The sequence below is a fragment of the Chiloscyllium plagiosum genome, unplaced genomic scaffold (assembly GCF_037043375.1).
Source record: "Chiloscyllium plagiosum isolate Xiang-an unplaced genomic scaffold, Cpla_swu_hap1 HiC_scaffold_6, whole genome shotgun sequence".
In the NCBI taxonomy this organism is placed as follows: Eukaryota; Metazoa; Chordata; class Chondrichthyes; order Orectolobiformes; family Hemiscylliidae; genus Chiloscyllium; species Chiloscyllium plagiosum.
In genome coordinates, this window is record NW_028270144.1 from 18,697,183 (window position 1) to 18,711,043 (window position 13,861).

At 42.1% G+C, this 13,861-nt stretch overlaps 1 protein-coding gene across 8 annotated transcripts in view; it reads left to right on the forward strand.

The window, feature by feature from the left end:
- The window catches only part of LOC122550492 (gamma-glutamylaminecyclotransferase-like), a 35,358-nt gene extending 24,182 nt beyond the window's left edge, over nucleotides 1–11,176 (forward strand). For all 8 annotated transcript variants that reach the window (XM_043691285.2, XM_043691282.2, XM_043691284.2 and 5 more), the window contains one exon: nucleotides 10,510–11,176. In XM_043691285.2, coding sequence (XP_043547220.1) covers nucleotides 10,515–10,988 — 474 coding nt within the window. In that variant the 5' untranslated portion in view covers nucleotides 10,510–10,514 and the 3' untranslated portion in view covers nucleotides 10,989–11,176. The remainder of the gene's footprint in view (nucleotides 1–10,509) is intronic.
- Nucleotides 11,177–13,861: the final 2,685 nt, after the last annotated feature.

Below are 13,861 nucleotides of genomic sequence, written 5' to 3' on the forward strand. Positions count from 1 at the left end.
TATTTTACGAAAAGTATCTGGTTGTTAAGCTAACTTTGACTGGTCAGGGTGCTGCCATGGAAGGCTTTTCATCTTGGTAAACAGGATGATTTTAGTCTGTCATTTGATTACTAGTAGGGAACTTATATATTGCTGAAAAGAGAGATTTATTGAAGCTCTATGTCTTATGTGTTTGTCTTATAATCACCTGAACAAATGTAAGCAGAGGCAACAACACAGTGGTCATATCACTAGATGAGTAATCCAGAGCTCACTTTTTTTTTGTAATATTTCTGTCCAAATGTCATATACTTGGCAGATGAAGTTAGGTCATGTTATGTTATGGTAAATTATACAATGCAGAATCCTGCTGACCATGACCCTAGCTCAGACCAAGACCTGTTCACACCTTAGCTCTCTCTGCTCACTGACCTTCATTCGCTGTCAGTCCAGACTAGCCTCAGTTTTAATCTCAGTAGCCTTTTCCAGGCTCTCAGACCTCCACAACCTCTGCATTTCTCCACTTCTGGACTCGTTTTGCGATTTTTAAAAAATACTTGAGCAAAGATTAAGAACAATAGTGTTGCCATGGAGAAAGCAAGAGGGAACCAAATGCTGCCCAAGTTTCCTGATAATCCAAAAGTAAAACAAACAATTTCTTTGTTTGTTGAGGAAACACATCTGTGTATGAATGTATAGCAGTTGAAGCAAGTATAAATGAGCCACATTGAGTTTAACTGATTATCTTAAACTAGTTTTTTGTATCTATTAGTGCACTCAGTATTATTAACTTTTGGTTGTTTGTAATAGGCAGAATATACAGAATGCACTCAACCAGTCCAAGCCTGCGACACCAAAACAAAATGTCTACTCAGTTAATTGGACAGCACTTGCTGAACAATTCTGATTGCAGAAACAGCGATGCTAACCAGCCATTTCATATCATCATTCTGAGCTTGTAACGTGGCTCATTTTCACTTGTTGAAAACAGCAGACATTTGTGTGCTGGGAATTGCAAGCAAAAATAATAATGTTCAAGCCTTGTGTCTCCTTTCAATTACCAGGGGGCTTGGGGAGTCTGTGATTCTGTGTTGTTTTCTCCATGGCAATGCCTTACCCAATCAGCAGCCTTTTCTCCTCCAGTGAATATTATTGAGTGACAATATGTGCCTTTAAGAGGGAATTGTTCCATTCTGTTGAAAAGGGATGTTGTAAACCTGATGCAAAGGTGTCTGCTCCATGGAAAGCTGGGTAAATATCTTTTAAATAAATCTGTTGTGTTATTTATTTATATTATTCATTTTTGCTGAATTTGCCTTTACTGAGAGTGGACTTATGGGATGCTGCTATATTGAAAAGTTGATGAGTTATAGTTAAATCATATATTATTTTTGTTAAGTATTTCAATAGAGTTAAAGCTATGCCAATTCTTTTTGTCTGTTTATATTTTAACATGGTGAAGGAATAAAGCGTGTTTGCTTGAAGCCTAGTTGTTTGACCAAGTAAAAGTTAGAGTCTAGGTTATCAACTTGATTATGTTTTGAGGGGGTTTGGTCTGGTCCATAGCAGTGATTATTTGAGACTTGGAACTGCTACATTTGTCCTGATGAGGCCTAGGGAAACACCTTCAGCAACACACCTGCTTTTCAGTAAAATTTGGTTCATTATTTGTGGAGCTGACTCACAAAGGACCGTTCTATCCTGCAGGTTAGGAGGAAATCTGGCAGCAAAGGGGTCAAAATGGATGAAAGCTGGGGAACCTAATGCAATAGTATTGTGAACATCCAGTTGAGGTTTTACTATTGTTATAAAGTGGAGGTTGACACATCCGCCCACTCTGAGAACTAAACAGAACCACCCAAAGAGGAACGCCTCGCCCTATAATCTATAAAAAGAGTGTAAAAATTGGTGTAACCTGCTTTTCAGCAACTTCCAATAATTAAAGAAAATAAGTACCTGACACTCACTTTAAAATTAACAAGTAACAATTTATTTATCTAACACTAACAGTGAACAAATTAACTAAACTATTAGCAAATCAAATAAATCCCTTCTAACTGCTAACTATTCCCGAATAAAGCAAAATTCTAATGCTATGTTGTTCCAATAAATGGAAGTCCCATTCACAGGGAAAAAAAGAATTTACCCTCCACCACCTTTTGAGGTCTTCTACCTTTTGAGCCATGAAATTGTGTTGCATCAGGACAGAAACACTTGCATTTCTGTAGCACCGTCCATGACCCCATGGTATCCCAAAATGCATTACAGCCAGCAGTTAGTTGTTTTTTTTTTAAATCTGGAATTAAGGCTCTAACGATGACAATGAATCCATTGTCGTTCGTCAGAAAAAACCCATCTGGTTCACTCATGTCCTTTCGGGAAGGAAACTACTGTCCTTATTTGGTCTGAGTCCATGTGACTCCAGACCCAAAACAATGAGTTGACTATTAAACTACTGTCTGGGTAATTAGGGACAGACACTAACGCTGGCTTAGCCAGTGATGCTGTTTGATGAAGTGCAGTATTCAAAGTAGCCCTGAGGGCTGTATTCCGCTATAATTTGGGTATGGACGGCCTATTAATATACGCTGACTCAGCTGCCATCAGGCGAGCCTCGAGCAGTTGCTGTTGTTCTCCCCTCTGTCGTTTCTGGGTCACAGAATGTGAGATAGACAAGGCCCGCACGTAGGCCTCTCGCATCATCGATGGGTTGCTGGCTGTACCTAAGTTAATATCCCAGAAAGCTTTAAATTCCTGCAAAACGTATTCCATAAACTACTATCTTTCAGTGGGAAAGGGTCCATATGCCAGTGTTGGGAGTCCATCTCATCACCACCAGCCTTAACCTCCATATACACTGCCGCATGGTCAGAAACAGCTATATTCCCTATTTTGCAGGACAGTACCGAGTTCAAAAAGGTCGAAGGGACAAAAAGGTCGAAGGGACAAAAAACATATCAATTCTAGTATGGCATTTACGTGGGTTATAATGAAAGGTAAAATCTCTGCCCTCAGGATGAAGACATTTCCACACATCCACCAGTCCCAGCTCCCTGTTCAGATCAACCAACTGCCTAGATTGCAGAGACATACCCGCAGAGCCCCTAGGTATCCTGTCCACCTCGGGGTCAATGATACATTTGAAATCCCTCCCTATAATTGTATGACGCGCCCGAAGGGCCATTAATCTGGAGAGCGCATCCGGTATGAATTTAAAAGGATGTGCCGGAGGGCAATACACATTTAGGATCCCATACATCTCGCCATGTTTTAGAGCTTTAAGTATTATAAACCGCCCGGACCCATCCTTTATTTGGCTTAACATTTGAAACGGAAGATTCTTCCGGATGAGAGTGGCCACTCCTCTACTTTTCGAGTTAACAGAAGAGAAAAACACCTGGCCAAACCCTCCATGTTGCAGCTTCAAATGCTCCTTGTCAGTTAGGTATGTTTCCTGTAATAGGGCTACATCGACCTTCTCTTTTTTAAGACTTGACAATATCTTTTTCCTTTTAATTGGTGAGTGACTCCCTTTAAAATTCCAGGTGCACCATTTAAACGAATGCCTAGCCATGATCACCCAAGAGAGTCCGAGACCGCCCCCCCCAGGAGGAAGAACCCCACTCATAAAGTATTGAGTAAAGGCCGTAAACAATTCACATAGATTTAAAAAAACGACCTTTAAATCTGCTAAATCAAAACAGCTAAAAACTACTACTAAGAAGTAACAACATAAAACATAACTAAAAGGAGACTTTTTTCCCCCTTGCCCACAGGGGGCACTCCTACCATCCAATAATCCCACCATGACTCCTTCCAGCTGGGGCTATGCCCTCGCCCCAAACACCACAAAGGAAAATAAACAAAGACCAATATCTTATAACAAGGAAGTTAAAGGTGGGTACCCAACCCATCCCTTCCATACTAGGCATTCTTGGCAAAGCAGCAACATGAGATAAAGTATATAAAATTATAATCCTGACAGATATTAAAGAAAAATCAAAAGCACCCCCCCAACAACCAGGTAAACCAAGCAGATTACAAATAAAAATAAAAGAAAGGGGAAAGGGAGGGGGGAGGAAAGAGGGGTAAAATACAATCATTGTCCCTATAATTTAGGGCATTCAGTCTATTTTAGAGCGTCCAAAAATTCTTTTGCCTTTTCCTGTGATCCAAATTTAAACATAGACCCTCTGTGGCTGAAGCACAGTGTTGCTGGATATCTCATGGAGTACTGAATATTCAGATCCCTCAGACACTTCTTTCCCTCGTCAAATGCCTTCCTCTTATGGATCGCGACCAGGGAGAAGTCCTGAAAGAGCATTATTCTTGATCCCTTGTACACCATAGCCTGGGGATCCTTCCTCAGTGCTCTGGAGGCCTCCGGCTGGAGTGGCACTAGGACCGAGCGGGGGTGCTGATCCAAACCAGGTCTGCGCACTGTGACCGGGTGGGCCCGCTCGACCAGCACCTGGCCTAGCTCAGACTCCAACCTCAGCAGTTGTGGGAGCCATTGCTCCAGGAAGTTAACAAGCTGGCCGCCTTGCTCCCATTCGGGAAGGCCCAGCAACCGGATATTCTTCCGACGACCTCTATTTTCGAGATCGTCGACCTGCTCCTCCAAGGCCCGTACTCGGCGCTCCACCGCCCGGACCTGAGCCACGGAAGATTTTGCCGCAGTGTCGGAGGCCGCAGCCCGTTGCTCTGCCCCTCTGACATGCTGCCCGAGAGTCTGGATCTCCAGATCATGCTTTTGCAGCATAACTGAGATCAACTCCCACCATGCCCGGGTCTCCTGCATTAATGCATCTATCCTCTTTTGGGGGCGGGGGGGGGGGTCCCTTGTCGAGTTTGGTTCAGAATGGCTATAGCAGCTGGGGAACAAAAAACTATTTTTACCGATTTAAGAGGTAAAAGGAGGGTAGGTGCCCCACTTTGTCTGGATCGTATGCAGAGCTCAGCAGACTCATATTGTCAGACTACTGAGTCATCACCATCTTGAATCCCCGGCAAATGGAGTTTAATGCAGAAAAGTGTGCGGTGATTCACTTTGGAAGAAGTAATAGGAACGCAGAGTACTGGGCTAATGGTAAGATTCTTGGTAGTGTGGATGAGCAGATAGATTGCGGTGTCCAGGTACATAGATCCCTGAAAGTTGCCACCCAGGTTGATAGGATTGTTAAGAAGGCATACAGTGCGTTAGCTTTTATTGGTGGAGGGATTGAGTTTCGGAACCATGAGGTCATGCTGCAGATGTACAAAACTCTGGTGCGGCCGTACTTGGAATATTGCGTACAGTTCTGGTCACCGCATTATAGGAAGGATTTGGAAGTTTTGGAAAGGGTTTAGAGGAGATTTACTAGATGTTGCCCGGTAGGGAGGGAAGGTCTTACGAAGAAAGGCCAAGGGACTTGAGGCTGTTTTCATTAGAGAAGAAGATTGAGAGGTGACTTAATTGAGACATATACGATAATCAGAGGGTTAGATAGATTGGACAGTGAGAGCCTTTTTCCTCAGATGGCGATGGCGAGCATGAGGGGACATAGCTTTAAATTGAGGGATGATAGATATAGGACAGATGTCACAGGTAATTTCTGTACTCAGTGTAGTATGGACATGGAACGCACTGCCTGCAGTAGTAGACTCGCCAACTTAAAGGGCATTTAAATAGTCATTGGATAAACATATGAATGAAAATGGAATAGTGTAGGTTCGATGGACTTCAGATTGGTTTCACAGGTCGGCCCAAAATTGAGGGCCGCAGGGCCCGTACTGCGCTATAATGTTCTTTACATGTTCTTATCAAAGTGTTTTTTAAACGTTGTAACTGTGCCCACGTCCTCTGGGAGTTCATTGCACACAGAAACCACCCTGTGTGTAAAAGAATTTGCACCTTGTCGTTTTTAAATCTTCCTCCTCTCACCTTAAAAAATATGCCCCCTGTCCTAGGGAGAAGGAACATATTTATATCCGTCATGATTTTATCTCGACTTTAACCACACCATCGTTGGCACAATGCCTTTCGTTGCCTGGGCCCGCAGCGCTGGTATTCCCTTCCTGAACCTGAACTTCCACCGCACTTCTCTTCTTTAAGTTGCTGCGTTGCAAAAGCTTCATTGCTACTGCAGAGGGTGTACTCACAGCCTGTGGAGTTGCCGTACCTATGTTACTGCCAAGTGGAGTAGGGGAGGGGAGGGCAGCAGGGATGGAGAGGCGAACAGAGAGGAAGAGCTAGTGGCCAGGACTGCGAACAGAGTGAAGGGGTCAAGATTTCTCGGGCACCAGCGGTGTTAACCACATGAACGCAAAACCCATCCTCTGTTGTGGCAATGTGACATCTCTGCCGTCTGTGCTGCGTTGGGCATTAGCAACAAATTCAGCTCTTTAAGTATTACATTTAGTTTTATACCATCTCCAGTGAAGCACCTTTAGAATAATTTATTACACTATAAAGGAGCTGCATAAATGCAAGTCGTCATTAAATTACAGTCAGTGACAATTTGGGTGCGAACAGTCTTTGTGAGGATGGGCAGTGACTGTAGCCGAGGCAAAATACACTTCAACGTCTACGTTTTCTATTTGTTCAGCGTCCTCAGTGATTTTGTACATTTTTTTTTAAAAGCGGATTTGGGTTTGACATTCCAAATCCTTGCTTGCGTGAACAACTTTATTCACAATTCATTGCTGTTAACTCAGAGAGCTACTGAGCTTCAAACCCCTGGGGTGAATTAATGAGAAGTTTTAGTCGTCAGACCTGACCTTTAGTGCCCTTTTTTGGGGCCTGGTTTATCCCTTGTTAGGGAGTAAGATGAGTCAGCCATAACCAGACAAAAGATGTGTTTTTTTAATACTTGAGCAAAGATTAAGAACAACAGCATTTTTATTCAATTTATTGCTTAAGGAAATTCCCCAATGAATTGGATTTTCTGTACTGTTTCCTTAGCAGTATCCTCCTCTGCATTGGTGTAATGTGGGAATTGTTATCTCAGGGGTTGGTTGAGGTGAATGGTGTAGATGCCTTTAGGAGAGGTCACATAAACACAGGGGAGGAAAGACGAGAAAAATATGTCGATTTATTGTGATGAAGTAACGTGGCAGAAAGCTCACTTACAAACACCAGCGTGGACCAAATAGGCTGAATGGCCTGTTCTCTGCCATAAATTTGCTGAAACTGTGTCAACACTGGTTCAGTTCGGAGCGCCGCTGCTTCTGAGTCACATGATTGTGTTCAACCCCTCTCAGCCCAAAAGAAAGACCACAAAAAGAATGGAAATGATGAGGGAATGCTGCATTGTTAGAGGTGCTGCCTTTTGGAAGAGATGTTAAACTGAAGTCCCATCTGCCTACTCATAAAATATTTAACAACACTAACCTGAAGACAGGCAAGGGAGTTTTCAGCAGTGTCCCTGCCAATATTTATCCCGCTTAAAAACGGGATGAATTGGTCCTCACTGCATTTCTGTTTGTGGAAGTTTGCTCCATGTGAATTGGCTGAAATTCCTATATTACAGCGGTGACTACACATAAAAGTACTTCATAACTGCAAAGCTATTGTGAAAAGTATTATACTAAATGTGAGTCTTCCTTTGTTATTTTGAGTCACTTAGGATCCATCGTGAGTTCATAAGCCGGATTCAAAATTGGCTTAGTCATAGAAGACAGTTGTAGAAGGATATTTTTTCTGACTGGAAGTCTGTGACCAATGGTGTTCTGCAAGGACCCAAGCTGGGACCTTTCTTGTTTGTACATATGTAATATATGAATAAATGTGTAGTTTTTCTTTAACTGATATTATCATCTAGTCCACACCAAGAAGGAATAACTAATAGTTATGCATGACGCATACTGGTCTGACTCGTTTTTCATACTTAGAAGACAGCTTGAGCATAACCAGGATGTTTATTTTCAGCTACTACTGTTTCTTCCCTCTGGGGTAGTTGCTGGAGGGTTTTTGAGATGACACCATCCCTGATCATAAATGCCTTTTAATGTGCCCAGTTGATTTTTGAATTAATTGTTGAACGTGATATCCGTTTCACAAGGTAACCAAAGCCTGGGGATTAAAACTAGTTCATGTTCCCTGTGAAAAACTGGTTTCATATATCCAGCTGGTATCAAGTTGCTGCACCAGACTCTTGGGGAAGATTGTCCCATGCCTTCCCAGCACTAACCATTCCATTGAGAGAGCTGTTTATTTTTGACTGTTTAGCTTCAATCTTTTAATACAGCTGAGAAATGCATTTGACAAAAATATTTTTTTTTAATTGACTTAGGTTGACTTTTTTGGCAGGATAGTCTCAGCAATGGTGACTGTAAAAGGTAAAAGTTGCCACAGTCCCAGAGGGCTATAGGGCTGCTCACTCATTAGACAGCAACAACTGGTTTAACCAGAGTTCCAGGTTGACCCTGAGCAGCTTCATGACATGGAACTCAGTGAAAGATGCCCAAAACATGTTGGTCTTCCAGAGCAAGGAATTGCAGTTGACCGAGTATTGCAGACTGGCACATTCCAAGCTCCAGGAGGTATGCAGTAAAGCTTGGGGGAAGTCACTGTCAAAGGTTTTTCCACTAAAACTAAATGGGGTTGTGTTCAGTTATTGGACCCTCCAGGTACCTCAAATATATGTAACTATAATCTTGTGTAAGGAAGAAATGCCTTTGGATTGTTTTAATGGATAAACAAACATTGGAGTTTGATTCTATTTTTCTATGTTACTGCATAGAACCAAACTGTTTTAGTGACTATGTATGTATATAAAGATATTTGTATGAATAAAGTATATTTTTGAAATAAAGAGGTCCATCATGCCTTTAGGTGAGGACAGAGGTTGAGAAAGTGAGTTCTTTGTGAGTCTGAAGAAGGGTCACTGGACCTAAAACATGGAGCAACTGTAGAGCAACAGCAGAGTCACAGACCTGCTGAGTTTTCCAGCAGTTTCAGTTTTTGTTTCAGTTTTTTTTTCATTGTAACCTGGTGACCATAACCACCAATGTCGATCATCATAAAAATGCATCTCACTCCCTAATATCCTTCGGAAGGAAATCTGCCATCCTTACTTGTAGGTGACTCCAGACCCACAGCAAGTTGATTGACCCTTAACTATTTTCTGATGCACCCTTCCCATGAAAGAATAAAGAAATAATATTGTCCTGGAGAATAATCTTTAATTGCTGAATTCTCCAGATCAATCCTGATGCATTGACAACCTAAAAATGCAAGTGTTAATCCTCAAGAGGAGTGGAGGTCACAGCTGGAACTGAACTGATCCAAGTACGGTGGTTAACTGCAGCAAAACATAGCTACAAAGCAACAGAACTACTTTCTTTCTTAAACTGTTTAATTCAAAAACTTCATTCCTCATTTGGCACTGCATCCTTAAGTTTATTTCCTGCAGGGCCATAGACCACCACAGTCTTGATGAAGGGCTTATGCCCGAATCGTCGATTCTCCTGCTTGTCGGATGCTGCCTGACCAGCTGAGCTTTTCCAGTGCCACACGTTTCGACTCTTGACTCTCCAGCATCTGCAGTCCTCACTTGCTCCTGTAGAGTGAATTAGTAGCCTAGAATGGTTATAGTCCAGGAGGAGGTCATTCACCCTCTGTGCCTGTGTCAGCTCTCTGTAGCAGCTTCTCGGATAATCCCACTACTCAGGCTCTTCCTCACAGCCCTTTTAAAATAGCTGACTTTCTTCAGCCTACCTACTAACAGACATATGTAGTAGATGCAAATTACAAAGCTGACACAGCTCAGAAATGGATCATTTGGCTCAACCTGTCCATGTTTACACTCCACACGTGCCTCACCCTTTCTCATTTAATGATTAACATTCAATTACTTTCTGCTTCATGCGTTTATCTAGTTTTCCCTTGAAATGTATTAACTATTCTCTTCAACTGCTTTCTGTGGTAGTGTTTCACTTTCTCACCAAGTTCTGAGTAAATAACCTTCCGAATTCCAGATTGGACTTTTAGTGACGACCTTATATTGATGGCCTCTAGTTTTATTCTGTTCAGGTTTAGTTAAGTGGCAGTACCTTTCCCCAGGCTCTGAATCACACTCTCTGATGAATGTTTGCTTGATTCCATCTTCCTAGCTTCCCCCAACAAGGAACTTGTACTTATATAGCACCATTCATGTAGTAAGAGGTCCCAAAATGCTTTGCAACAATGTTTGAAAGTAAAGCTTGTCAGTGGGCTACATAAGGGATTAATTGTACAGGGGAGCATAGGCTTTGGGGTGTTGTATGGTTGAGGTGGTGACAAATAAATGCAGTGCTTTCTATTTTTAGCCATAATGTGGGGGTGCCAATGTTGGACTGATAAAGGGGCAGAGCTCAAAAAGCTTGTGATTTCAACTAAACCTGTTGGTTGGACTATAACCTGGTGACATATGACTTCTGGCTTTCTCTTTTTGTCAGTATTGCTATCTCTTTAGAGAAAAATGTTGAATTTCAACTGAATTCCTAGGTTTGTGTGTTCACTCTTTCCCCTCATCAATATTATAATCTGTGATTTTGTACCTCCTCTAGGGAAAATGAACGCTGTGTTTGTGTACGGCACTCTCAAGAAAGGTCAACCTAACTATCGCTACATGATCGATAGCTCAAAGGGGACTGGATTGTTCTATGGCAAGGGACGTACTCAGCAGAAATATCCACTGGTGATTGCGGGGAAGTATAATATTCCATTTTTGCTCAATGTGCCAACAAAAGGACATCAAATATTTGGAGAGATTTACTTAGTCGATGACCAACTGTTACAGTTCCTCGATGAATTTGAAAGTTGCCCAGATATTTACCAGCGCAACTCTGTCAAAATTCATGTACTAGAGTGGGACAATAAAGATGGCAAAATGGATGTGAAGCCAGGTGAAGATGGAACACTAATGTGTTTTCTGTACAGCACCACAAACTATGAAGATGATTGGTTGAATCTTCCTTACTATGAAAACTATGACCCCTTTGACAACTATGAACAACCAAAGTATATCGTACGTGAGGCTAGATAACTATAAATGTTCATATCTGAACAGCCAGAAATTCCGAGCATTAAATTGATGTCCTCTTTTGAGACTTGAATTTAAATCATTCATCCTGAATTGATACTCTAAAGCCATTTATGTAAAGAATTCAAGTTCTGAATTATGATCTTTTGTTTCAAGAATTTCTGTAGTTCATTAAATTCTATTCTAGTGCACATCTGTGGCTGTTCATTTATTCACTGCTAATCGAGAATTATACAAGTGGAGTTTGTGGAGTTCTGCACATTGCTAATGGACTCACTTTATCTCAGGATAGTAATGTTGGAGACTTGCCTGAGAATAAGTTTGAGAATAAGTTCATGTTTCACCTGGTTCAAAATCCTGGAACTCCCACCCTATGAGGTCACGTTGTGGCTCTGCAAGACAATGGTTATGCCACATTTTGAATACTGCATTCAATTCTGGTCTCTCTGCAATAGGAAGGATATTGTGAAAATTGAAAGGGTTCAGAACAGATCTACAAGGATGTTGCCAGGGTTGAAGCCACAGGGGGAAGCTGAATAGGTTGGGGCTATTTCCCCTGGAGCATTGGAGGCTGAGAGGTGACCTTGTAGAGGTTTATAAAATCATGAGGGGCATGGATAGAGTGAATAGCCAAGGTCTTTTCCCCTGGGTAGGGGAGTCCAAAACTAGAGGGCATAGGTTTAAGGTGAGAGGGGAGAGATTTAAAAGGGACCTAAGAGGAAACATTTTCACACAAAGGGCGGTGCATGTATAGAATGAGCTGCCAGAGGAAGTGGAGGAGGCTGGTACAATTACAGCACTTAAAAGGCCTCTAGAAGGGTGTAGAGGGATATGGGCCAAATGCTGGCAAATAGGACTAGATTAATGTAAGATATCTAGTGGGCATTAATGAGTTGGACCGAAGGGTCTGTTTCCGTGCTGTCCTGTTCTTTGACTCTAACAACATTGTGGTTTACCTGCAGCACATGGACTACATCGGTTCAAGAAAGCAGCTCACCACCACTGTCTCAAGGGCAGGCAATAAAAGCTGGCCCAGCCAGTGATGCCCACATTCTTCGAGAAAATAAACTGAGGCATTGGCCGCATTACCGTAATGTTCACAGCTCCAACTCCAAGTTATTAGTTCAAGTCCCACTCTAAAGATCTGTGCATTTAACATAAGGAATACAAGCAGGCCATTCAGAAGCTGCAACTCCTCCCTCATGCTAGTTCCTCATAGTCCTCAACCCCTGACATTTCAAAAGCTATATGCCTCCTCTTTAAATACTTTTGTCATCTAGCATCCACAACTCTCTGGGTACAGATTTTGAAACATTGTCCTTGCTATGAGGAGGAATCAATCAATTTGACATTTTCCAACTATCACTTCCTTGTGAACTAGAATTATTCTGGCATTTTACAAAGTGAAGAATAATCTTTTCCCCAGAAAGTTTCACCTGCTTCTTGAGTTAAGAGAGAAGCTTCCTGGTATATGTGTTAAAATAGCTCTTGTGAAAGTGCCAGAGTTGCAGCAATGATGTGTTTTTGTGTCATTCGAAACTACAGATTTCAATATTTGGCAGCGACTTAATACAATACAATATAATGAATTACTGTAAATTCCTGAGCTGGGATAGATTCAAGTGAGTAATTGTTTTTTCCAAACTGTGAAAGTTCTGTTTTGATAAGGAAGTGATACATCCTTATCAGCTTACAAACTCCACATATCATCGCCCTCTTGTTTATCCCCATCTGTACCATTCTCAATCCCTCATCTCTCCTTCCACCTTCCCTAACCTCTAGCTCTACTCTCCACTGCTCTCTTTTTAAGACTTCTCCTCCCTTCTCCCACCTCCTCTTCTCCTAACACTCATTATTTTCTCTTCTCTGGTCTCCCTGCTGTAGGAGAGATATTGTGAAACTTGAAAGGGTTCAGAAAAGATTTACAAGGATGTTACCAGGGTTGGAGGATTTGAGCTATAGGGAGAGGCTGAACAGGCTGGGACTGTTTTGTCTGAAGCAGAGGCTGAGGGATGACCTTATGGAAGTTTATAAAAACATGAAGGACATGGACAGGATAAATAGGCAAAGTCTTTTCCCTGAGGTGGGAGAGTCCAGAACTAGAGGGCACAGGTTTAGGGTGAGAGGGAAATAATTTAAAAGGGACCCAAGAGGCAACTTTTTCAAGCAGAGGGTGTTGCGTGTATGGAAGGAGCTGCAAGAGGAAGTGGTGGAGGCTGGTATAAGGCTAATATCCATTTAAAATGGATGGGTATATGAATAGGAAGGGTTTGGAGGGATAATGAGCCAAATGTTGGCAAGTGGGACTAGATTTATTTAGGCTATCTGGTTGGCATGGACAAGCTGGACCGAAAGGTCTGTGTCCATGCTGTACATCTCTATGACTCTGTCTTCCTACATTCTCTCTCCCACATACCCTTCCATTTCATTCTGTCTCCTTTGTTTTCTTTCTGCCCCTTTTGTCCTTCATCTTCTCTCCCTCCCACCTTTCGCTTCCCCTTTCACATCCCTCCAATTCCCCCCTCCCCCTCCCCACCCCTACTTAGCCTCTTGAAATGCCATTTTCTCAATATCGTCATATAGCACGGAGAAAGCCCATATGATCCATTGCATTTCTCCTAGCTCTTTGTAAGAGCAATCCAATTGCTCCTAATACCCTGCGCCTTTCCCTCTCCAGCATCTGCTTTTCTTTTGAGTAATTATGCAGTTCCTTTTTGAAGGTCATCATTAAATCTGCTTCCATAGGCAACGCATACCATAGAGATCACAACTCACCACTTAATGCAAATCAGTACCTTCTGCTTATTGACCCTCAGCAGTGGAAATTTGCAATATCTTTATCAAAGATTGAAACAAAACCATTTTCAATCCCTCAT